General features: G+C 42.5%; 1 protein-coding gene across 1 annotated transcript; it reads right to left on the bottom strand.

Annotated features, from left to right (window-relative positions):
- Positions 1–1,993: 1,993 nt before the first annotated feature.
- LOC111972696 (protein Wnt-6-like) lies at positions 1,994–26,399 on the bottom strand. The gene is made up of 5 exons (XM_070447019.1): positions 25,739–26,399; positions 21,268–21,488; positions 12,845–12,854; positions 6,396–6,696; positions 1,994–5,038 (listed from the first exon to the last, which is right to left on the bottom strand). Exons 1-5 carry the CDS (start codon positions 25,816–25,818, stop codon positions 4,577–4,579), a joined length of 1,074 nt encoding a protein of 357 aa, XP_070303120.1. The 5' UTR covers positions 25,819–26,399; the 3' UTR covers positions 1,994–4,576.
- Positions 26,400–27,297: the final 898 nt, after the last annotated feature.

Here is a 27,297-nt window from a genome sequence, read left to right as displayed (position 1 = left end):
CAGTGAGTGCACTGAGCTGACCAGGCAAAAACAGATTACTGTGGCTTGCCAGTGGCCTTAAACAGAGAACTATACTGTGGAGTATTTGAAAGCCCCATAACAGTCAACAAGAAGCTCCAAACCCATACGTGTTAGTGTTGTAAGTCAACCCTCTTGCAATTAACCAGCTGTTTCATGACACAACATTTCAAGGAATTGTCTTTGAAGCATGGTACAGCTGGGAGAGAAAAAAAACCACCCTGTTCAAACATCGCCATCTTGTGTTAAAAGATCATACCGTCCTCTGAGCTGGCACTGCATCTTGCTGCTGATTTAGTATCTTTCTTTTTTTACATGGAAAACGGGGAACAGGATCCTAGTTAAGCCCACCTACTCTGAGACGCTTGATACATACAGCCCCAGGACTCTATCAAATTGAACCATATATAATAAACACTCAACAAGAGGGCTGTGTTCAAACAGCGAAATCAACATTTGATTGGGGACATAACAGCATTTAGGAAATTCCCGTATGGAGTGTTGGCAAGCAAAAGTGTTTATTGACAATGGAGGGACTGTCCTGAAGCCTGTTTTCTGTTGAACCGGCATTGCCAAGTCAACCTGAAATGACACACAACCTAAAACAGCAGGTTCAACCTAAAACAGCAGGTTCCTCAATCGCTCCCCGACCAAGCAGCAATTTTTTTTTTTTACTGTGAAGGATAACAAGGAGGTCTACTTTTACTACACAGAGAGTTCATCCGGACAAAGTAATGATACACTGGAGGTAATTGCGCTACTCACGTACTCTATTGCCACCTACCTTGGTGGGCCCCTCTCAGTCAGTCCACCAGGCAGACAACAGCTGAACTTCCATCTCCAGCGGCACGTGTCTCTCGTAAATATCATTGCTTCATCCAAACACTGTGCTCACACATGACTAGAGCAGAGGTTTACACTATGTGGGTTATAATTAGACGGATTACGATCGGGTCAAACCTCACACAATGCTTGGGAATAGAGTCGAGAGCCTCTCAGTGAAGATCAAGAGAAGTTCACAGAACATTATGGGTGTTACATTACCTATAACAGTTACTCTTGCTCTTACTCTCGCCTTTGTTCCTGGTCAAGATTCAAGCTGACTGACAACAGAGAACGATCTCCCCAAGGAAAGGAGCCAACGAGAAGAGATTCACGTCTAAGTCATGATAACTGGCTTTCAATTGTTCTCGTGTCAACAGTTACACTCTGTGACAAACCTGCATCCCATATCGCACCCTATTCCCTATTTAGTGCATTACTTTTGACCAGAGCTATGTGGCCCCTGGTCAAAAGTAGGGCTGGAAATAGGGAATAGGTTGCCATTTGGGACATTGCCAAAGGTTCCAGTATCTAGAATATGCACCTTTAATGAGAACCTCTAAGCTCAGTGACTAGACCACCGAGAGTTCATTCATCATTTCACTCAGACATTACCCCAGGAGGAGTCATATTGGTCTGATTGATCCAAGGAAATGTGTCTGCCTCATGACATATAGCCACTTAGAGTGGCAGGCCTTCATTAACGTCTCTGTGTGTTTTACAATCAACGGGCACAGGCAGACACATATCCGAATACACCACATTCCTCAGGGCTCTGTTCGGAGGGAGACGTGGAAAAGTACACCTCTCCATTGAAAGACGGCAGGCATGCAGAGAGATGCAGCCACATTAATACCAGGGCTTCTATAAATCTATCCACTGTCTATGCAGTTCCTCTGGCTTTACCCACGCTGAACCATGGCAGCTTGAGGAGAGAGCGCTCCTGGCGCTTTCCCTGTCTGTGGCCTACCTCTGTATTAAACACTGCTGGCTCCACTGAAATGTGAATTCCTGGAAAAAATGAACTTGTGTCAACTTGCAAGGCTCAAACTAATACAGCAGGAGTTTTTTTAATTTTTACATCATAAATAACTCATAACAACACATTTTTTGTTGGGTGGCAAAATGATATAGTTGAAGCAGAAGTGTTGAAAATATATCTTCCAGAATGGTCATTGGAAGGGAGTGAGGTGAAACCCTCCACCCTGACCAAGCATGAAGACAATTAATATGAATAACACTTACACAACGTGTTGAAGGTCAACGGAAGGCAAAAGTGACATACGTTTCTATAAATCTACCCGTTTATAAAGGGTTATGCATTTAAATCTCTGATTTGTCTTGGTCTAACAAAGAAAGGCACTAAAACAAGACAAAAAAATGAAATTTGAATTCATTGCTACACAGACCAGAAAACAAAAAATACAAATAAATGAAAACTAGAGTGAACAGTTTACTTTTTATTTGTATAGTAAATGCAGAAACACAATTGTCAATTTATTAAAATGTATATAAATACTGTAACTGGAAAATAACTAAATGGACATGAAATGAACTTTGTAGAATAATAAAAGTTTAATCAATGAACAACTAAGTATGAGAATATCAAAATGATGTCTGAGAATCCAAACAAATGCTGAGAAATGCTCTTTAAATCATTCAACATTCCATGACAAAATCCTGTTTTCTAAACTTGTCTCTTGCTTTGAATCCAGAAAACAACCTTCCATTTTGACAAGGGCTGTTTAAACATACATACAGTAACAGTAAAACGCTCCTGGCAGCCCAACAAGTCCAAAAGTTGTTCTATGGGGAATGGATAGGCCAAGACCTTGCTTAGTCATGCATATATCTCACATATGAAATGTCACATTTGGTCTGATTTCATAATTTGGTCAACTACAACCCAAACTTAACATGGTAAAGTGATCAATTCTACTGCTAACATAACTGTATGTAAAGAATGCCTAATATTGTAGTAAATCTCAGAATAGTTCGGTTTTACCAAGTCTTTCTCCCTTAAAGTGATATTCTTTTTGTACAAAAACTGTATTTAGATTAAATTAAACACAAAATGTTGCTGATTCCACAGATAGAGCTAGTAGCTCTGAGAATAGAGTGATCCTGTGCAGTGTGTAGTCACTGTCATGGTAACAATATTAACTATGAACCCTCTGGCAAGAAATCATCTGGTCATAAACCATGGTATATTGGCAATAAATTATAGCGATGTGATCTCTCATCGTACTCTCTCTTTGTTTTGCCAACGGTTTCTTGTCTTACAGACCCCTGAAAGGTAAGTTGCAACAAAAAACGTACTCTAAAAGAAGGGTACGACACAGTACATTTGAATAACTTATAGCTATGCACATCAACAGAAAATGTACAGCGTGTTTGGGTACAACACAACTCACGAGGAATCGTTATCATTATTAATCACAGTGAATGCTTTATTTCCCCCCAAAAACAAGCAAGGAGATCTTATCTGCCTACTCTAAAGAATGTAGGGAGAGAGTAGAAATAAATGGTCTTTCTAACTTCCAACTCACTTCAGCAAGTTGACTTATCAAAGAGACAAATGTATGGATTCATTGTCAGCATTGTATGTGATTGTGACTGGCTATTCTGCACAACATGACTATAAGTAAAAAGCTTAACGTAACAAATGCTTTAATTGAAAGTGCATTACAAAAAGCCCTTTATATTAAACAGATAAACATATCATACTTTTCTCGATACTGCACCTCGTACAAAAACAAAAAAAGAAAGTCTGAACATATTTTTCCATTTGCAAACTACTCAAACAAACAAAACCAAAATGTAACATATGGTTTACATAGATTGCTCCCATATCCAAAGTGCTTTTCAGAGAGATAGTAGGCACGTTCCTCCCCGTATCACTATGAGTAGTCTTGTCATAAAATGTTCATAAATAATAGTCTCGGATGTCAGTTCAGCTCCTCACCATGAAACAAGATGGGGTTCGTCTTCCAAAAACACAACCCCACATTTCCCTTTTTTATACACTTTGTGCTAGATACAAAAAACCTGTATTCCATGTTGAACATGTCCACCTTTCACATGAAGGACATTTATGTTACATAGGAAAATCATTTATCACCATGACCATATTTTTTTTTTCCACATGCAAAGTCATTATGGTTTCTTTACAATAGTCACCCCTCGTAGTTACATGGTTAACTGACTATGCAAAGTGTTTCCCTAATGGTGGGTTGTAGGCCCCATGTTCTTATTGGGTCTTAGCATTGGGTTTGAGGCTAGAAACAGTTGGTATGCTATTTTCTGGGTAAATGGCTAATTCTAAAGACTTGTGGTGGGTGGTTCACTGTGCAAACATGTTTGGGAACCACTGCTTCAGAGGCTAACAGCTCTGTACAGATGACTGAGAATAGTACCAAACTTTCTGATTGTCTTATATGACATGGGACCCGGCATTCTGCTCTAGAAAGTTCTGGGAGCTGTAAATGTAACTTTTAAAAAGAGCCTAAGTTCAGGGTCATAGAGCTCTATGTGGTGAGCACTGAAGTAGTGGCCATTCTGGACTGTTCCTACAGCTTGAGAGGAGAGTTACTGCAGCTGTCTGTCCAAGATGATCCTAGATAAGACATTCTTCTTTCAGCGTGCTCCTGAAGGGAACTGTGGGAGCCTGATCTCAGTGCATCATTCCTGTGAGGCTGAAGAGGCCTGAAACCAACCAAGTTCCTCTGTGGTAATGCTAGTGACAGAGACTGAGCTCTTTCCTCACTGAGCACTTCTTACACTGTACCACGCAGCACCAGTGGAAGCGGCAGAGGCAGTTCTCCTCGAACACCACCGTCTCGTCCCGGTAGCCACGCTCACAGCACAGCAGGTCACAGCCGCTCACGTCCATGGCTGTGCTGTTGCACATGCGGCCCCGCGTGCCCAGCGAGCCTGTCTTCCTGTTGGGTGAGCAGAAGTCGGGCGATTCGGCCGAGTAGATCAGGTCCTGTTTGTCCGGAGGCTTGATGTTCTGGCCCACAGGAACCAGGGTCTTGCCATCGTTGCCTCCCATCACCTTGGAAGCTCCATTGAACCTCTCCAGCAGGCGGTCACCCACCTCCCGAAAGTGAGGCATCTTTTTCCAACAGGTCCGGAGTGTGCAAGACCCGGACAGGCCATGACATTTACATTCAGTCCTCATATAATTCCTCACCGCCTGTAGTAAAGACACAGAGATAGATAGGTGAGATAAAAGCAGACGCTATACAGAAGGAATTTACCCTCCCCCTCCTGCCTCTGGCCTTCACAGAGCTCCCAGACCTTGACAACAGAACAGAACAGAGATCATTCAATTATACTTGTGCTAATTAACCCATTCTGGCAGCATGCACTGCTCTAACCTCTCAGTAGCTCTTTAAGATCACGTTGTTGTTTCTACATTTGGGCTCCCTTTGCTTCTTGTATGTTATTTTTCCAAAGATGTCCTCCTGAGACTATAATTGGCCCAACTACACAGCCACTCCTCCCCATTTACCTGTCTCTGACCCCTTGAAAAGGTTTTGGCTTGTGTGACAGTGTAACATAGTGTGATGAAGCAATACTGACAAGGGTGAGCAAGTCCCAGGAAATTCAGAGCAATAACCTGTAATTACCTTCTCAAGAGCAGACAACCTCCAAACTGAGTCAGTGTTTCCCCTATATTCATTTAGCAGCGATGGACCACCGCTGCTAAATTCTTTCCACCGCTTCTGCCGAGACTCGTTTTTAAATGGATAGTCGTTGGCTCAATGACTGGAAGTATATGGGAACAGCTAGCATGTCATTGCGCTAACGCTAGTAGCAATGCACACCGCCCCACACACACCCTTGCTGAAAAAAATACTACGGGATCAATGTTGCAATGTTCCTCTCTCCCTATCAACAAGAAAGTCATTGTATTTCAATATTTCACTTTGTCAACATACATGTACTTAGTCCTTCATAAAGAGCTGGGGAAAATCACCGTTTTATAAGGAGAAATATTAGCAGCTTTAAGCTTGCCTTAAAGGCTTGAAAACAAACTGTGTGGCACACACTTGTTTCCTTGTTCAGAAACATGATTTTTGTTCAAGTATCAGTTTACGGTGTTATAGAACTATGGCTAGAGGCTGTCTTGGATGATGCATTGGATGAAAGGAGGAACATTCAGCTAGACAATTAAGACTATCAGCATCTAAACCTCATTTTCACCTTTGTTTCAAAAAAAAAAAAGTAAGTATCAGGTGAACATAATCCAAAACATTTCTGAAGTATCATTGCCTGTACTTTTACTTATATCAGCACAGATCAAATAAAACATAGGAGATGAAGTGTGTTTGGAGTGAATGATAAAAAGTTCACCGCCTGGGGAGGTCTAGAGCTGTATAAGCTACTGCCTCTTGGGGCACATTAACATTGTGCAACTGCAAGGATGGGTTCGAATTCGACCCACTGTTCTTTCCTACCTATATATATCCATTGTAATAAAGCATGAAGAAGTACGAAAGGAGTGGGACTGCCACACCCGTTATTAAAAAATAAAAGTTTCACTGTACCAGTCGTCCTGCTTCGTTGTTGTGGAGATCGATCAACGTCCTGATGTCACTCTTGCCCTTTTTCCTCTTGGCATCCATGAACTGCTTGGACTTCTCGTAGCCAAACTCCACGTCGTCTCCGCAGCCGCCCCACTCCCACTTGACTCCCTCGCCAGATGTGGTGGTGGAGGAGGAGGCAGGCCGGGGGGGAGCCCTGCTCCTGGTCGCCTCACAGCCACACTGCAGCAGCTCCCCCATACTGCAGGCCTGCGTTACCGCGTGGGTCACCCCAGCCGCCGTGATGGCGTACACAAACGCACATCTAGATGTGTATAAGAGACAGCACACACACACACACACACACACACACACACACACACACACACACACACACAGGGGTGTCATCAGAGGAGTGAACAAAGAGTGACCCAGGGCACTTAGTGCTTTTCCAATTTTAATTTATTTTGTATTTAACCTTTATTTAACTAGTCACTTAAGAACAAATTCTTATTTACAATGACGGCCTACAAATGAGTGGGCCGCCAGTGTTTTATGTTAATGTGGGCACTAGTGTTATTGTGTTTCAATCCAGAGGGTGACACTACAGACTTGTGGCGAGAAGAACCAACAACCTCTGCAGCATTCAAGACGGTTGCTTTGTGCGAAGGTGTTCAAGTTCACAGTTAGCCATTGATATGTTAATCCTAGCAGAAAAGTACCCACGGCCTGGCCTTGGCTCCAACTTAGAGCAGGTCCGCTGGAGCCAAGGCCCAGTGAGACACGGGTGCCGGCCCGCGTAGATGGAAACAGAAAGGTCGGATCCTTTTGGGTAAAACACTGGGGTACATCCTCAATACCCCTGGTATCTCAGACACAGCTGCAGGGCTATTTCTGTAGAAGGGGGGCTTACCACCCTGGCCCAGAGGGATGTACAGCTGCAACTGCAGATTCCCCTGTTCTTTGTCACTTTGGAAAAGATCCAGGTGTAATTTAGGCCAGTTGTCGACAACATCTCTATTCACTGTTTCTAGCTGCTATATTTTCAGGAACTGGGGGAAGGGAGGTAGGCAGTTAGCAGTCCATTGTGTCGAAGCTAAAATGAATGACTTATTTTCTGGAGCTGGAAGACATGAGCGTGCAGTCACCGCTCTGCCCTGTGCCAATTCCATATCGCATGATTCAGTGAATGGGATTCATTAAATCTAGTGAAACAGAATCGGTGCCGTGCGAGGGCCCTGCAGACCAGCACCCTGTGATATGAATACCAGCTGTCTGTCTGCACACCCAGTGATGGCTCCATACAGGCCTGTTCTGTGTGTGTGGCGTCTCCCTGCCAGCCCCAGACCCAGCTCAGCCCGAGCCTTGCCCCAGCCCAGCCTCAGCCCATCCCAGCCCCAGCCTGAGCCCAGTCCAGCCCCAGCCTAGCTCAGCTTTGACAGTCACCTGAACGGCCCCAGCCCAGCTCCAGCCCTAGAACATCCCACCTGAACACACCTCCTCCTGATTTCTCCTCAGTCCTCCCTACACACTGCTCCAATAAATCCCCTCCCTGCCTGCCTGTCATGTGCATTGTGCAGGCCATTCCCTTTCACACACCATCACTGTTTGTTCTCAGGTTCAACCAGCTGTATAGATCTGGGGGGAAAACAAATGTTCTCCTCCCAGGCCAATTGAGTGTACAGAAGGGGTAGCGCTGACCAACTCAATAACTTCTGTTGAGACTCCTCTTAGACAGGCCAGTCACGTCATATAGCCTGTGTCCCAAATGGCATCCTATTTCCTTTAAAGAGCACTACTTTTGACCAGGGCCCATAAGGCTCTAGTCAAAAGTAATGCACTGCATAGGGAGTAGGGTCATATAGCCTGTGTCCCAAATGGCATCCTATTTCCTTTAAAGAGCACTACTTTTGACCAGGGCCCATAAGGCTCTAGTCAAAAGTAATGCACTGCATAGGGAGTAGGGTGCCATTTTAGAAGCATCCATAGAGGGATTGAAGGGGGACGTCTAACAGTCCCACCTGTTTACTGTTTCAGCAGGAGAGGTGGAACTAGAGAAAACAACTGCAGACAACTGTTTAGCCCCCCCCCCCCCGAATCTCTAAAGAGTTCAATGTCTAGACAAGTTACAGTGTTGTTTCAGTTAATGTCCCTTAGCTTCGCTTGTCTTTAGCTACTACACCAATGTGTAATGCAATCCTCATATCTATATTGGATAGAAGACGTTCAATTCGTAAAGTTAAAACGAAACTTTATTACAAACACAATCGAAAAGTGTGTCTGTTCAGTTGTACAATGTGACCAACCCTCTTGACTAAGATGCTAAAACCCCAGTTACATGACTACGAGAGAGAGGAGATTATGAAAATGTATATGTCTTGATTTGAACACCCTTTTATAATTTCCTCCAAGACACAAATTCCAAACTTCTCCAGCAGCCTATGCCTGGGCTTGCCTGGGAGATCACTTGGTGCCAGAAGGGGCTTCACGAGGAATTAGCTAATCTTTTTTTAATACTCAATCTTTGAGTCAATGACGCATGGGTTCAGGTAAAAAAAAAAAAATGTAGGGAACCCAGGGCCCCTCTCTGTAGCAGTACATGTGACAAAGCCTGACGAGTGTGAATACTTTTCATTGATTGATTTTGCTTCCATGTGTCGCAGTCAAGTCTTGTACAGCACATATCTAATAGAATACCTGAAATCCATTCTATTAGGTCATAGAACAGTGAGCACACCAAGTAATCCCCAAAGATTCACAAAATAGGCGAATACACTTACTCCAAAACTATACACATTCCACCTTAAAAAGTATGCATAGCCTTATATTGCATAGCTTTTACTATAATCTGATAATTGACTCAATGCAGCTGCTCTGTTGATCTCTGAATGGCGAAAACACATATTTCTTTCATCATGCAGAGTCCAAGGCCATAAGCTCCTCTCAAGCTCTCAACTTCGAGCCAGAGGAATGTTCAAGAGTATTCTGACTGTAGCTGGACATTGGTGTTCACTGGATGCACACTGTGCCTTAACACAGGTGTGAAGAAATTATTATATTGAAAATACATGAACAATCAGTAAGCTTAACAACTGTCTGGCCGTGCTGCTGCTCCAGTTTCAACTGTTCTGCCTGCGGCTATGGAACCCTGACCTGTTCACCGGACGTGCTACCTGTCCCAGACCTGCTGTTTTCAACTCTCTAGAGACCGCAGGAGCGGTAGAGATACTCTTAATGATCGGCTATGAAAAGCCAACTGACATTTACTCCTGAGATGCTGACTTGCTGCACCCTCGACAACTACTGTGATTATTATTATTTGACCATTCTGGTCATTTATAACATTTGAACATCTTGGCCATTTCTGTTATAATCTCCACCCGGCACAGCCAGAAGAGGACTGGCCACCCTCTCTAGGTCTTCCTAGGTTTTGGCCTTTCTAGGAGTTTTCCTAGCCACCGTCTTCTACACCTGCATTGCTGGCTGTTTGGGTTTTAGGCTGGGTTCTGTACAGCACTTTGAGATATCAGCTGATGTACGAAGGGCTATATAAATACATTTGATTTGATTTGATTTGTCTGCCTCAGTGGAGCAGTGAGAGGTTGAAATAGTACACACACTTTAAGTGTTGGTGGATATGGAAAATGTATGAATGTTCTTTATTTGTCCAATTATCCCATGTCCAACTGGGATAATTTCATTGACATTATTATGACATTATGTCACAATGTCTCATCTCATTCAGAGAGGAATGTGTGCAATGTTAAATAAGTATGTTTTTAAATCATTTGTTTTGTTATATACAGACCAGTAAAAAGCTTGGCCACCCTACTCATTCAAGGGTTTCTTTGTTGTACTATTTCTACATTGTAGAATAATAGTGAACACATCAAAACTATGAAAGTAATTGTAGTAACCAAAAAATTGTTAAACAAATCAAATTATTATTTTATATTTGAGATTCTTCACAGTAGCCACCCTTTGCTTGATGACAACTTTGCACACTCTTGGCATCTCTCAACCAGCTTCATGAGGTAGTTACCTGGAATGCATTTCAATTAACAGGTGTGCCTTGTTAAAATTTATTTGTTTGTAATTTCTTTCCTTCTCAATGTGTTTGAGCCAATCAGTTGTGTGTTGTGACAAGATAGAGTGGTAACAGAAGATACCCTAAAAGTCCATATTATTGCAAAAACAGTTTAAAAAAAGCAAAGAGGAAACGACAGGCCATTATTACTTTAAAGACATGAAGGTCAGTCAATGCAGAAAATTGCAAATAGTGCTGCGAAAGTATTTCACCCCTTGTCTATTTTTTCTATTTGTTTGCCGTACAACCTGGAATTAAAGTTGATGTTTCGGGGGGGGGGGGGGGGGGTTGTATCATTTGATTTACACCATTTCCTACCACTTTAAGATGCAAAATATTTTTTAATGTGAAACAAACAAGAAACTTGAGGAGCATAACTATTCACCCCCCCAAATCCCAAAGTCATATTTTGTAGAGCCAACCTTTTTGCAGCAATTACAGCGGGCAAGTCTCTTTGGGTATGTCTCTATAAGGCTTTGTACATCTAGCAACTGGGATTTTTGCCCATTCTTCATGGCAAAAACTGCTCTAGCTCCTTTAAGTTGGATGGTTCCGCTGTGTACAGCAATCTTTAAGTCATACCACAGATTCTAAATTGGATGAGGTCTGGGCTTTGACTAGGCCATTCCAAGACATTTAAATGTTTCCCCTTAAACCACTCGAGTGTTGCTTTAGCAGTATGCTTTAGCATCATTGTCCTGCTGGAAGGGTGAACTTCCGTCCCAGTCTCAAATCTCTGGAAGACTGAAACAAGTTTCCCTCAAGAATTCCCTGTATTTAGTGCCATCCATAATTTCTTCAATTCTGAGCAGTTTCCCAGTACCCGCCGATGAAAAAACATCCACACAGCATGACGCTGACACCACCATGCTTCACTGTGGGGATGGTGTTCTCAAGGTGATGAGAGGGTTGGGTTTGTGCAAGACATAGTGTTTTCCTTGAATTGGCCAAAAAAGCTCAATTTTAGTCTCATCTTGACATAGAGTACCTTCTTCCATATGTTTGGGGAGTCTCCCACATGCCTTTTGGCGAACACCAAACGTGTTTGCTTATTTTTTTCTTTAAGCAATAGCTTTTTTCTGGCCACTTCCGTAAAGCCCAGCTCTGTGGAGTGTACGGCTTAAAGTGGTTCTATGGACAGATACTCCAATCTCTGCTGTGGAGCTTTGCAGCTCCTTTAGGGTTATCTTTGGTCTCTTTGTTGCCTCTCTGGTTAATGCCCTCCTTGCCTGGTCTGTGAGTTGGGCGACCCTCTCTTGGCAGGTTTATTGTGGTGCCATATTCATAAAAAAATGTTATAATGGATTTAATGGTGCTCCGTGGGATGTTCAAAGTTTCAGATCTTTTTTAATAACCCAACCCTGATCTGTACCTCTCCACAACTTTGTCAATGACCTGTTTGGAGAGCTCCTTGGTCTTCATGGTGCCGCTTGCTTGGTGATGCACCTTGCTTAATGGTGTTGCAGACTCTGGGGCCTGGAGAGCTACCACAGGATGGTAGCTCTCCAGGAACAGGGTTGGAGAGCCCTGGATTAGACGAACAAAAGCAGGAATTGGCCATTGCGCTAGAAAAGAGTCAAAACCTAAACCAGGAATTAGAGGGTGCCCTTGAGGATAGACTAAAACAAATAAAACAACTCATGGTTGCACGTCAACAGTATCAAAATACGTGTGGAGGAGTATATGTAATTGCACCTCATCCGCCGTTCACCACATGCTATAAGGTGAAACAGGTCACAGAAGAGGCAAAAGAGCGATATGAGTTGCGAGAGGCAGAGGACAGGCAAATTACAAGTCTGGATATAGTAGTACCGGACTGGACAGTGATTAGCATTATCCAGGTAATCGTAGAGATGTGCACCCAGTATGAACACACGCGACCCCAGTTGCATATTGTCCGTGACAAATAGTACCAGGGGAGGACAACCCTATTCCTGATGACGCACATCCCCAAGTACGGATCCAAATTCAGCATCACCATCAGCCAATGAGCAAATTGCGTAGTATTATGAAAGAGACACCAGATCCAGTAAGGGAGGGACAGGAATTTATCAGTTGTCTGAGGAAACAAGGCAGAATTCTTGGGTTCCATGCTGGTGATTACAATCATATTGTACGCTCGCTTTTGCCAAGGGTCATGTTACCAGCACTCGCACAGGGATATCGAACGTCGGCTTGATCCTTGGGACGCGAAGCATGTGACCCAGCGACAGCAAATGATGAAATTCAGGGATTCTTAACTACAGTTGGGAATGTATTGTTTAGACGGATGCGAGTAAAATTTGCAACTGAAAGAAGGACTACGCGATTATGTGGATCGGATGGATGAAGCGTTACGTACTTGTCATGGTTTCTCCTGGCACCAGACTAGAGACTTTTATTTTACTCGGGTGTGTCTTATTATTTGAATGATGTCCCTCTTAAAAGAGGTGTGTTTTCTGTGGTCCTTTGCAGAAGCTTGAATTGTTTACTTGAATTGTGCGGTTGTTACCTGAGTGAGTTTGTGAGACTTAGTGTTTGTTGGCTTTCAAGTGTACTGTGATCCTGCGGCTTCTGTTTCTCTGTAAAGTATTATGTTTATCCTTAACCACTGATTCCTTGTCTGGTCTCTTCTCTGCACCTGGGTCCAACCTTACCACGTCACAGTACTAATCTGACAATGGGGGCTAGATACGATCAAAATGTGGTCAGGGAAATGTTTAGACACCAGCAGACCACAAACCTGGGGAAAGATAGCTTGTTGGAGTAATTATACTCTGGACAACATCCTAAGGGGTGAATATGGGAACCAAACTATTCTTATGGTCAAGCGACAGGGTGAAGAAGATGCATATGAGTAAATGAAGGCATACTTACATACTCATTTAGGGTCTGAACTAGTGACTGAGATAGAAATCTGTCAGTGTAAATGGTATGATGAGGGGGGTCAAGGGTCAGTCCTACGGAGTGTTAGTTGCAGATTCTGGCAGGACCGATATCACTGCATTTTATGGCGTTGTCATGCCCTGACCTTAGAGATCCCTATTATTCTCTATGTTTGGTTAGGTCAGGGTGTGACTCGGGTGGGAAAGTCTATGTTTTCTATTTCTTTGTTTTGGCCGAGTGTGGTTCCCAATCAGAGGCAGCTGTTGTCTCTGATCGTTGTCTCTGATTGGAGATCATATATAAGTTGTCATTTTCCGTTTGGGTTTTGTGGGATCTTGTTTTCTGTTTCGTGTCTGTACCTGACAGAACTGTGCGCTTTCGTTTTCACTTTGGTTATTTTGTTTGAGTGTTTTTGAAAATAAATATCATGAACACTTTCCACGCTGGGCTTTGGTCCACTCTTCCTTCCACCAACGAGAGCCGTAACAGGCGTCCCAAAATCCAAGGCGTTGACGTTACAGGGAATTGGAAGAGCAGAATTGAATATGACTGGGGTGGAGATTTGTGTGGCTAATAAATTAAGGAAGTGGGTAATCGAGTCTCTGGTGAACGATACCACTTTGTATATTGTTACAGGGGATAGCTCGTAGGAGAGGAATGACAGCTGTGCACAATATAGAGACTACTATGAAGTTTAACTGAACATCACACATACCCAGATCATGGTGAGAGTAGCAGAGATAGTGTTGTCATTTCAGACACTATTGTCAACTTTCAGTGAGCCGTTTGTCAAAGAAGGTACAACGCTTGAAAGAATAGCTCCAGATCCCTGTATACAGGAGGCCATCTCACCGGAAGGGAAGTTCACTGAAGGAGTATCATCACATCTCCTGCAGTGTGTGATTAAGATTCATGTGACTCAGAGTTTTGTAAGGTTGGATACTCTTCCAACTCCACTAATATCTCCCACATTTCTAACAGCCAGCAAACACTTGACATTTCTCCCAGAAGATTGAGTCCGATTGACGGTAAACAGAAAGTGTTAGAAGGTGGCTGCTTATCAACCGTTGGAACCCAAAATAAACACTGTAACGAGGGTGTTCACAAAGGGGTGGGTGTGGATCGGCCTTGGGATGAGCGATGTGTACCTAACCGGAGCTCAGGAAAGTATTACCCACGGTACCGACTGTAGCAGAATATAGGAGGTCATTGGAGATGTTGGTGGCTAGGGAACCGGGTATGAGTTGGGAGACATGTAGGGAGTATCTGAAAGGTTCAGTCCTAGATCGATCAGTGCATTGTTGGGATATTATCTTCTGAAGGCATTGATGTTGAAACGTATATACAGTGCTGATTTACCTCAGGATGAGATGAAGTTGATTAGGGCCACCGCACGTGTATCTCGAGAAGGAGATGGGGAGCGAAGTGAAAATGACATGGCTTGGGAACACCTCTTGTAACCTGTGGCCTGACAGGGGGAAGTCTGGGTGAGGCATGAGGAGGTATTTTAGGGCCTTCATTTTTGAGGAACCCGGCAGGAAATTATCCCAAAGGCATAGAGTCAGGTGAAGAGCGAGTGGGAAAAGTCATGTTATCAAACTTCAGTTTGTCTTTGCATATATAATTATGCATAGCTTAGCACATTATTAATACATGCTATGTTTTGTGTTTCTTTCTGCTTTTCAAGTCTTGTGCTATCACTCTCTTAGGAACCAGAAGGAGGAAGTGGAGAAAGTAAAACGGTCCATCTGAAATGGAGGAAGTCAAAAGCTTCAGCTGAAATGTCATCCTCAGTTGAACGACGAGAGATGGAAATAGCAGGGTGCATAGTGTAATTATAGATCAGAGGCCATAAGCCTCGGAGGTGTAAACATAATAATCAACTGTGGAGGTTAATCATGTTTAATTTCCTGTTCGTTTATAAGTAATTCCAAGTTTAAATGAGTTGAACAGTATGGAGGTAATGTTCAAAAGGGGGGACTGTTGGGTACTAAATTCTAAACTTGAAATATGAAATATCCCTATTCATGTTATCATATTAGAACCGAGGGTATAGAAATCTACTGAGTGAGAGAGGGGAATGCAGAAAGTTTACATTCTGTCAGAACATGTTATTGTTAGATATCAGGTATCCTATGGAGAGGGCCACAGTATGGTTCCAGTAAACAGGACAGTCGTGAGTTGGTGAGGAGTGAGGAATTTGGGCCAAGGTCAGGTCAGATGAAGTGAGAAAGAACACGCATCACTAAATTCTGTTTAGCAACAGAGATGCATTGGCTGTCCAGATGTGTAAGGAGGAGACGAGGCAAAGGAGGAAGGTATAAATATATGGGCTTGTGTAAATATGTCTTTGTCTTTCAGCTGTTTGAACCATTGGGTGAATAAACTTGGTTTGAGCTTTGACTAGTTGTCCGTTAGTTTTTCACTCCATGTTTCAGAACCTAACACTCTCAACCAGCTTCATGAGGAATGCTTTTCCAAAAGTCTTGAAGATGTTCCCACATATGCTGAGCCCTTGTTGGCTGCTTTTCCTCCACCTCATCCCAAACCATCTCAATTGGGTTGAGGTTGGGTGATTGTGGAGGCCAGGTCATCTGATGCAGCTCTCCATCACTCTTCTTCTTGGTAAAATAGCCCTTACTCAGCCTGGAGGTGTGTTGGATCATTGTCCTGTTGAAAAACAAATGATAGTTCCACTAAGTGCAAACCAGATGGGAAGGTGTATCGCTGCAGAATGCTGTGGTAGCCATGCTGGTTATGTGTGCTTTGAATTATAAATAAATCAGACACTGTCAACAGAAAAGCACCATCACACCTTCTCCTCCATGCTTCAGGTGGGAACCACACATGCGGAGATCGTCCGTTCACCTGCTCTGCATCTCACAAAGACACGGGGGTTGGAACCAAAAATCTCACATTTGGACTCATCAGACCAAAGGACAGATATCCACCAGTCTTTGCTCGTGTTTCTTCGTGTTTCTTGGCCCAAGCAAGTCTCTTCTTATTATTGGTGTCCTTTAGTAGTGGTTTCTTTGCAGCAATTCGAACATAAAGGCCTGATTCACACAGTCTCCTCTGAACAGTCGATCTTGAGATGTGACTGTTAATTGAACTCTGTGAAGCATTTATTTGGTGCTGCAATCTGAGGTGCAGTTAACCCTAATGAATTTATCCTCTGCAGCAGAGGTAACTCTGGGTCTTCCTTTCCTGTGGTGGTTCTCATGAGAGCCAGTTTCATCATAGCGCTTGATGGTTTTTGCGACTGCACTTGAAGAAACTTTCAAAGTTCTTGAAATGTTCTGCATTGACAGACCTTCATGTCTTAAAGTAATGATGGCCTGTTGTTACTCTTTGCTTATTTGAGCTGTTCTTGCCATAATATGAACTTGCTCTTTTACCAAATGGGGCCCCCTACCTTGTCACAACACAACTGATTGGCTCAAAAGTATTAAGGAAAGAAATTCCACAAATGTACTTTTAACAAGGCACACCTGCTAATTGAAATGCATTCCAGGTGACTACCTCGTGAAGCTGGTTGAGAGAATGCCAAGAGTGTGCAAAGCTGTCATCAAGGCAAAGGGTGGCTACTTTGAAGAATCTCAAATATATTTTGATTAAAACTTTTTTGGTTACTACATAATTCCATGTGTTATTTCATAGTTTTGATGTCTTCACTATTATTCTACAATGTAGAAAATAGTACAAATAAAGAACCTTCTTTATTAATGAGTAGGTGAGTAGGTGTGTCCAAACTTTTGACTGGTACTGTATATCAGTGGAGGCTCCTCAGAGGAAGGGGAGGACCATCCTCTTCAGCGAATTTCATAAAAACATAATACATATAATTTTTTAGATAAAACGATACAAAATATATTAATGTCACAAAATAATTGATTAAAACACATGATTTTTTTTTGCAATGAAGGTCTACAGTAGCCTCAACAGCACTCTGTAGGGTAGCAACATGGTGTAGCTGGAGGACAGCTAGCTTCCGTCCATCTCTGGGCACAATGACTTCAATACAAAACCTAGGCGGCTCATGGTTCTCACCCCCTTCCATAGACTTACACAGTAATTATATCAACTCCAACCTCCAACCTATCAGAGCTCTTGCAGCATGAACTGACATGTTGTCCACCCAATCAAAGGATCAAAGAATGAATCTAGTACTGAAAGCATAAGCTACAGCCAGCTAGCACTGCACTGCATCAAATGTGGTGAGTAGTTGACTCAAAGAGAGAGAAAGACAATAGTTGAACAGTTTTGAACAAATTTATTCATTCAAAAATGGAGGAGCAAGAGAGAGCGAGAGAGAGATTTTGTCATTTTTGTCACTTTCACTTAATTAGCTAGCAAATGCAGCTAGCAAGTTTAACCTACTCAAACACCCGGGTCAAACATAGAGGGATGCTATGTTAGCTAGCTGGCTATGACTATCCAACACTGAAACTCTTCCAAGTCAAGGTACAGTGCATTCGGAAAGTATTCAGATCCCTTCCCGTTTTCCACATTTTGTTACGTTACAGCCTTATTCTAAAATGGATAAAATAAAAACATGTCCATATCAATCGACACACAATACCCCATAATGATAAAGCGGAAAAAGTAATTTTTTTATTTTAGCAACAACAACTAAAACTACATATACCTTGTTTGCAATAGTATTCAGACCCTCGAAATTGAGCTCAGGTGCATTCTTTCCATTGAATATCCTTGAGATGTTTCTACAACTTGATTGGAGTCCACCTGTGGTAAATTCAATTGATTGGACATGATTTGGAAAGGCACACACATGTCTATATAAGGTCCCACAGTTGACAGTGCATGTCAGAGCAAAAACCAAGCCATGAGGTCAAAGGAATTGTCCATAAAGCTCAGATCTGAGGAAGGAAAACCAAAAAATGTCTGCAGCATTTAAGGTCCCCAAGAACACAGTGGCCTCCATCACTCTTAAATGGAAGATGTTTGGAACCACCAATATCTTCCTAGAGCTGGCCGCCCTGCCAAACAGAGCAATCAGGGAGAAAGGGCCTTGGTCAGGGAGGTGACCAAGAACCCGATGGTCACTCTGACAGAGCTCCAGAGTTCCTCTGTGGAGATGGGAGAACCTTCCAGAAGGACAATCATCTCTGCAGCATTCCACAAATCAGACCTTTATGGTAGAGGCCAGACTGAAGCCCCTCCTCAGTATAAGGTACATGACACCCCACTTGGAGTTTGCCAAAAGGTACCTAAAGGATTCTCAGACCATGAGAAATAAGATTCTCTGGTCTGATGACACCAAGATTCAAACTCTTTGGCCTGAATGCCAATCGTCACGTCTTGAGGAAACCTGGCACCATCCCTATGGTGAAGCATGGTGGTGGCAGCATCATGCTGTGGGGATGCTTTTCAGAGGCAGGGACTGGGAGACTAGTCAGGATCAAGGGAAAGATGAAAACCTGCTCCAGAGCGCTCAGGACCTCAGCCTGGGGTGAAGGTTCACTTCCCAACAAGACAACGACCCCAAACACACAGCCAAGACAACGCAGGAGTGGCTTCGGGACAAGTCTCTGAATGTCCTTGAGTGACCCAGCCATAGCCCGGACTTGAAACCGATCAAACATCTCTGGAGAGACCTAAAAATAGCTGTGCAGCGACATTCCCCATCCAACCTGACAGAGATTGAGAGGATATGCAGAGAAAAATGGGAGAAACTACCCAAATACAGGTGTGCCAAGCTTGTAGCGTCATACCCAAGAAGACCTAAGGCTGTAATCACTGCCAAAGGCACTTCAACAAAGTACTGAGTAAATGGTCTGAATACTTATGTGATTGTGTTTTTTCTTTTTAATATATTTGCAACATTTAAAAAAAAAACTGTTTTTCTTTGTCATTATGGGGTATTCTGTGTAGATTGATGAAGAAAGAAAACTATTTAATCTATTTTAGAATAAGGCCATAACGTAACAAAATGTGGAAAAGTCAAGGGGTCTGAAGACTTTCCGAATGTACTCAAAGGTTTGGACACACCTACTCATTCAAGGCTTTTTCCTTATTTTTTATATTTTCTAAATTGTAGAATAATAGTGAAGACATCAAAACTATTAAAAACACATGTGGAATCATGTAGTAGCCAAAAGGTGTTAAACAAATTAAAATATATTTTATATTTGAGATTCTTCAAAGTGGCTAACGTGCGGTGACTAGAAGTGGCTAGAACGTGCGGTGGTTGTTTTCTCTCCAGGAGTCTGGAGAAAACATCTCTGCCAAGCCAGGCGATGCAAAGCTCCCAAATGATGATTGACAGAGAAGCAGACAGAAGCAGGAACATTCTGACAAATTAATATTGAGTTGCATTCCTGAGGTGGCAATAGAAATTACATTGACTACATTATGATTATTATATCTAATCACAACCACATATTGTCTCTGAGCACATCTAACTACTTCATTATAACCATGAGACAACATGTCGAAGCAGCCAGCAGGGATAGCAGTTAACCTCTGGCATCGAGAAGCCAACACAACAACAGCTCTGGATTATAAATTTAAATATAGAAAAAAATTGCCTCAAGTTATTTTTGCAAAGGGAGAAAAATGTAAGCTACTTTGTGCAGCAGCCCCAGCCCACCGCGTGCATGTGAGAAAGTGAACCTGTCTTTGCAGATCTCCCTGCACTGACAAATGGTCATTAGTGGTACATCTTGATAATTGTGCTGAATGCTTCAAAACAGAGGAGCACTTAAGCCTTACCTAAAGACATGGAGGAATTTACGATTAATTACCATTTTACCTAGCAGTTTCACAGAGTTCTCTGAAAGGAGTTGCTAATGTTGTAGCCTAATCCTGACAGCAAAATCTATTCACTCAATTTACACTCAACTAAAGGCAGAAAGATGCTACTCAGATCAGACTGTCTATGAACTGATCAGTCCAATAAGTGGTCACATACCACACCACAGGCACTCTGCCCTCTGCTGGCCTTCAGCAACAAAACAGGAAAGTTACAAACCAGAGTTTACAGGAAGATGACACATGTAATCTAGCACTTTAGGAGGCATCATCTTAATACCCAGATCTTCCTCATTGTGCGACCAAAATTATGTTAAAGCACCCGCAGAATACTTAGCTTTGCCACAGGAGATTACAGGCTTCGCCTGGAATTGCTTATATGGCTCGACTATGGCATGAGATATGTATAACTCAGAATTTAGTCTTAAGAACTAAGTAGAGGTTCTTTGAGACAGAAAATCTTTTAGTGAAAGTTAGAATAGGCATTTCTTGTTATCAGATTACTGACGATGAAGAACAGGAATTTTGTCAGTGCCAGCGGTACGTTAGTACTTTAACTGTTTTGAAGATGAACGACATCCTCTAAAGGCCATGTATTAGCTAAACAGTTAAGAAGATACAACTGATAAAGGATACACTGTATTGGATCTAAACGGTGGCTTGTTGACATAACACTTCCTTGTTGGTACACACAAAATGGTCTCTATGAACCGCGAACTGAAAGGTGAAAAAGGACGAGACATCGTACAAAAAGCAGGACAATAATTGCATAGTAGCAGGACCCTACATTCGTTTTTATTTCTGACTTCAAAGAGCACAGTTGATGTGAGAGATCAATGGTTATGAGAAGCAATTTAGGAGATCAATTTGGAGTGTGCAATTTAATGCAAAAGAGGAGCAGTCAAGTGTAAATCTGTCTTGTTAACGTACAACAGATGGCCTTGTTCTCCACTGTACTTGGGATCAGACCTGAAATTGAAGTGAGGCCATTGGCTGTGCTCTCAAAGGGTCAAGGGGTCACATCCTAAGTGATACACTTTTGAACCATGAGAAACGCACTTAGATGATCATTCTCCATGTCAGGCAGCATGTGTGTTGAGGTATTAGAAAAACTAGGGGGTAATTATTAAAGGTTCCTATTTATTTCCATTACGACAAGTCCTCACTCACCTTGTTGGAGTATTTTGCCAAAGTACTTGTTCTGACTGGTGCAATTCCAGCGGCGAAAGCGAAACTGGTACTGGCACTCCCGTACACCCAGCTTGGCACCCTTGGCGACCTCGTGGACGATCTCTGGCTGGGTCTGGCACAGCTCGGCCTGCTTTCCGGCTAGTCGCTTGGTCTTCCTGCAGATACTGTTGGGATCCATAACCAGAGGGCTCCCCACTGCCCTACAGGGAAGCACACAACACATAGACTGTGACTACAACTCCCGTGTCATACTACAGTGGCATAACATTATCATGAGGCCTTGTTACATTTCAGAGAAGTATCTTACCTAGAAGTAGCACTAAAGTTAAATGAACGTGTTCTTCTATCAGGCAGTTTGGTTACTTGACATCACATAGTTGTGCAAAAAAGACATTTCAGGTGTGGAGAGAAATAGTAAAGCTGTGCTGATCGTCGGGGAACATAGAAAAGAGAGAGAAAGTTGCATCTTAATTGCTGTGTTTTTTACATCGCGTTGACAGATGTATGTTTACACTTAGGTCAATTGTTTATTTCAATTCCTAATGGGAGTACGGGCCTCAGGTCCAACACTGTGAACTCTCACCAGTACTTCCCATGACAGTTGCTATGACATAATGTGAGAACAGCCCTATCCCCCTGTTCCCTCTATTCAACAACTCTGCATCTGACTCCAGTTCAGCTGGTGTGATCCGTAAACCTCGAGTCCATTTTTATCATTATGTGGGAGTAGGAGTGTGTGAGAATACCTCATTGCTTTTCACTCACCCCTGTCACAGCTAATCTTTCTAAGTAATAACATTCATCTGCCTCGTGAGTTTGTTTTAACAAGTCAAACAAGCGCTCTCTCCAATCCCTAGCATGGCGGTCTGATAAGAAGCATGAGACACGGGACCGTTGCTCTTAAAATGGAATGCATCCCATCTCGAGTAAGTCAATTACTTTATTGAAGTAGAAACCATTTATATATCAATGTCTGAAATGTCACTGTATATCTGTGATTCAATCAAAATACCAATTACTTGTACAGTTAGATGTACCTTTTTTAGTTATAGCGTCATGGAAAACTACAAACTGAACTGCCAACATGCTGTACACTTGTCCTTGAAAGACTGAAAAATAGCATAATGGCTGCACAGATTAAGCAAATAGAAATTCTTAAAAGCCTAATAATTCACATTGTCCTAAAAGTGGGGAGTGAAAAGCAACTTAATGCCCACAATGTGAGTTATCTTCGCTGAAGTGTGAGAACTTGACTCCGACAGTCCAGCGTCAACGACTACATCCTTCAATGTATTGACAACGTCTCCATAGAAACGAATTACAGGGGAATATATCTCAAGCACGCTCTAGTGTTCCTACACAGATCTGACTCCAATGAATCCACACCCCTGTGGAATTAAGATCTGCAGATGCAGTACTTAGCAGACACCCCGGGTCTTTACAACCCCTGATTATCTGATGTGTCATGGCCTTCAAACCTGCGTGAATCTGTATGCTAGGATCACAGCTTTGAAATTGGCTCAGCGAGCTGCTCACAAAAATAAGGGACCAGGATTTACTGCAGTAGGTGTAGACTCGTAAAAAATAGCAGCCCATGTTGGACAGAGTTTCTTCTCTAAGTCCTGTGTCATTGTTAAAGTCAAAGGCAAACCCTCCTAGCCCAATTCAAAAGAAATGCTTGAATATCACATGAGCAGCTGATGCAGCTTGAACAATGACAGGGCCGTGCCTAGCTTTTTGGGGGCCCTAGGCAAAATGTTGTTGTGTGCCCCCCCCCCATTTTCCCATGGGGTGGAGAAAATGTTGCTATTTTATAACAAACTTCATGCAATTCTGCTCATTTTGCCATGGGTCAAGTTTTAATAGCTGGCTAAACTAACTTACCAATCTACAAAAATGTTGCTGACATGAGCTAATTGAGTGATATGTTGCTGATATAACAAGGGAAAAACTGCTGCGTAACCAAATTTCCAAATTGCACCTTGTGTAGTCTACTATTCTAACTCTCAACAGTAAATTGAGACACGGACTGAGTTCAATTTTTTTTGTACAATAATATGAATCAATACAAAAATTTTGTCGGGCCCCCTATAGCAACCGTGGGGCCGGCCCGGAACACTGGCATTGACCAAGTCTGAGTATGGTTCCAGCAATATGTAGATGAAGACATTTGTCTGTCTTGACCACCATACTGTGTTCTAGCGTTAATCCAAACCAGCACTAACCTGAACAGGACCCTAAGAGGAACATGATGCTATTAGTGTTGAATATAAAGGATAGTGCTCTTTATAAGCACACGTAAAAGGAACTACAAAATCAAGCAATCAATCTTCCCTGTCCATGCCCATGTGTCTGTATTCCTTTGATTTATCAGTCACAGTAAAGCTCCTGGACATGATAACGTTGAAACAATCATAACATAAATGAGGATGTATCGCTATCTATGCAATCAAGGGCCCTCTAAGCAGCGCCTCGCATTAAATAGCATAGAGATAACCAGAGACCAAAATAGAGCGGGAAACACTGATAAAAGGACAAGTATCCAAATAATCAGTCTCAATGTAGGCCGACATGATCCTTTGGAGATAAGCCGTTCTTCTAGCTGTATGTGAACCTCAAGTTACATTATGAATTGCATGGCCGTAGATATGTGGCCTTTTTTCAATTTGCAAACGAGTGAATTTCATCCTCCTTAATCCTCTAAGTATGCTGGATATGAAGTCAGTCACGACAGGGCTGGATCGCTAGCTAGAGAGTGGCTTGGGTTCAGCTCTGTGGTCCGTGGCTCAGAGCCATGGCCCAATCATCGCTAGAACTCAACACTAAATCAAGTGACTGGAACCCGGGGTCCTGCATGACACCGATGCACCGCTGCTGTCTGTCACATGTTTGTCTTGCAATAAGTGAGGATAGCATGAGGCCTACGTGTGCACTGAAAAATCCCAACGTCTGGAAATCGGCAGAGGCCACATACTCTGTGGTTAAACAGTGTACATAGTATCCCTGGCCAAGCCTTGTCATTGAATCTTTATCTGATCCCATCCCTCTGGCCTGGATTGGAAATCATGCAATTTTCCAGAAAGATGTATTGCTTTGAAATGGGAGTGAGAACAATAAATATCTGGTATAATGAAGTGCTTCTCTGCAGGTGATCCAGAACTGTAGACTGGTCCAGGACCCATTCCAAGCCGGGTGAGTGGGAATGGCACACGCTATATGCATACCTGTGGGCCACGCTCCTGGCTGCCTGCCAGACTATGACCCACACTTACCCAGGAGGATCAGGAGGTTACTTGTCCTGAAACCTGCAAAGGCATTCCACACTCTCTGGTCTCACTGCTCTCTGTTCAAATGATTAGAGCCTAATCAAAGAAGCTCTGAAAGAATGGGTTTATCTCTGGACGTTTCATCTTCCCCACAAATGACATCCTGTCTGTCTGGTCATGCTGACAATCATTTGCTTCAAAAGACAAGGGGTAGAGAGACAGGAGTGTGATGGCATGCCCAGCTCTCAACAGAAAGCATCTTTGTCCTGTCAAACTGCAGGACCTCCAGGTGTGCTCACCTGAGTGCTCCAATGTTGTCTTAGAGGAGAGATGTTCACAGTTCAGCAGTACTAATAGCTGGCCATTATCGAGATTGGATGAGATGCAAACTTGAAATGGTTTGATTTATCTTAACATCCCTCTTCAGATGTGCATGTCTCAAATGACTGTATTATACTTAATAACAAATCTGGCTCTGTCTTTTTAAGTCTCATATATCTCAGAGTGCTGAACAAAGAATTGTTTTATGATGACATATAGGCACTGCCTCAAGGTCCACCTAAAATTCCATCTCTGACAGCACTAATATCTTCTCTTTTTTTTTTTTTACTACAGACAAAGGCAGACCTCCAAAAGTTGCAGCTGCATCTTTCTGTCTAGCCAAGGCATAACATCAGGGTCTTTCGTTTTTATTTTACTTTTTTATTTACTTATTAACCACATTTTATAGATTCGTTTGTTATCAACAATACAAATGCGGGTTAGAAAAAATATTGTGTGGTAAATTAAGAAATGTTGGGAGACTGACAGAGATTGTTTTGTCAATCGTTACAATTTATTTGAGTAAGGTTGCAATATGGTGAGAGGTTAAGAAAACCAGAATCTTTAATTGGAAGGTAATTGAAGACAAAGCTTCACAATGCGGTCAAGGTCATCGAACGTGTTACCATGTTATTACACTTGTCAATACAAGGCTATTTGAATAGTGGTTGTATCAATAGAGTCGGATCCAGAATTGTATTTTAGTGCAATATGCAGAACATGGACACATCAAAAAACATGGACACGCGTGCATAACCTAGCCTACAAAACATCAGATGACAGAAACACTTTATTCTGAGAAACCTCATTTCCATTTGCAACTAAACTGGAAGCACATGTTAATTGTATGTAGCATGACTTACCACCATAACCCAATGATATTGACCGGACATAGGAGAATGAAAAACAGGGCAAGTTGAGTCCGAGATAATAGAATCGTCATGATGAGAGTATCCTACCAAAAATAAAAAGTTACGTCCAAAAATTAGAGCCGTCAATTAATGTGTTGTTGTTTTCTTGGGACGTCCTGCAGAATTGGTGATCTGCAGGATTTAGAACCTCCACGAAACGCGCAAAAAATCCATTGAACTCCTCTTTGGGTGCATCACTAACGTTCGATTACTCGGTCAAGAGGGAAGAAACATCCGTGGTGAAATGTGTTAACCTCTTCATAGTCCTCTCTCTGGCAGACAGATTCAAAGCTCAAATGCCAGAGGAAGAAGTGACAAGCACGTCTTAACTAAAACACACAAATTCCAATAGCACAGCGATTTTAATCTGGCAGCAAGGATACTACAGCCCGGGGATGATGGGATGCAGCCAGACCTTGGGCAGAAAAGTAAACCCAATGACCCAGCAGATTCCGTGTGGACAATTAATGTTGACGTTATAACGCAAAAGTAATAAATTGTATTGGCCTTGGTAACATTGGTTGGATTTGTGCGTTGCTCGGCATCGAAATGGTTGTTCATTTTCGATTCACGGGTAGTAGTCAAAGCGCACAAGTTTACCCAGGTGTCTGCGCGCTCGTGCACCCCCCTTCCCCCCACACCAGTATTCAAGTGGGAACGTATTTTCCTTGGATAAGAAATGCGCTCATCTCCAACCCGGTATGACGTTGCTTCGGGGCAAGTGAAATCCTTACTGTCGCTCAGAAAAACTGGATAATTACTTGGACGAGCCTGTGTGCACAAGGGTATTTTGTGAAATGGGAGAAAGAGAGAAACATTTCCCTTGCGTGTTTACAGTAAAGAAATAAGAGCTCACGGGAATGGAAGAACTCGTCTCAGGTGTTGCAAATAGGCATACCTCTGCCATATATGCCCATATCTGTTGATAACGTAAACATGCATACTTTTGGGGAAACTATGTATGCCCTCACCTGTTTTTCTATAATAAAGTAGGCTAATAGACCAGCAAACACAACTTCCATTGCAACTACAACAGCTGTGGAAAGACAATAACATGCGAAACTATTTCTTGACAGGCTGATATCAAATGTGTTTCTGCTCATCCATTCATCTATATTTTTATTTAGGCCAAGTAGCCTAAATGAATCTAGGCTATTACCTCCATCTGTGCTCAAATCTATTTGATGATGTTTCCATTATAAGGCCCTACTCTATCGAAACACCTGCTCCCAGTGCTTTTTCTTTGCCAAGTTCACATTCTATTTTTGTCATATTAGTCATTAATAAATGATTTACAATATTTTCAATACAAAATGACATGTGCCCTGCATGTCTTACATAGGTATCATTGCCATGTTTATATCTCCCTTTGGAGTGGCCAATGGCATCCCAATTGAAATTCAAGACCTCTGCTCTCTTGTAGCCCATCAAAGATTCCCCTCTGCATTCCGATACAGTGAAGCAATCAATCACAATACAGACACAAGCAAACAGGTAATAGCACCAGTCTC

This window comes from Salvelinus sp. IW2-2015, linkage group LG2, assembly GCF_002910315.2.
Source record: "Salvelinus sp. IW2-2015 linkage group LG2, ASM291031v2, whole genome shotgun sequence".
Classification (NCBI taxonomy): Eukaryota; Metazoa; Chordata; class Actinopteri; order Salmoniformes; family Salmonidae; genus Salvelinus; species Salvelinus sp. IW2-2015.
The sequence above is the reverse complement of the archived record's forward strand: the minus strand, read 5'-3'. Positions and strand labels throughout refer to the sequence as shown.

Coding starts and splice junctions, on each gene's coding strand:
- LOC111972696 (XM_070447019.1), bottom strand. CDS start 25,818: ATGACGATTCTATTATCTCGGACTCAACTTGCCCTGTTTTTCATTCTC. Junction 21,489..25,738: donor AATATCATTGGGTTATGGTG/GTAAGTCATGCT, acceptor GCTTCCCTGTAG/GGCAGTGGGGAGCCCTCTGG. Junction 5,039..6,395: donor ACAACGAAGCAGGACGACTG/GTACAGTGAAAC, acceptor TCTTTACTACAG/GCGGTGAGGAATTATATGAG.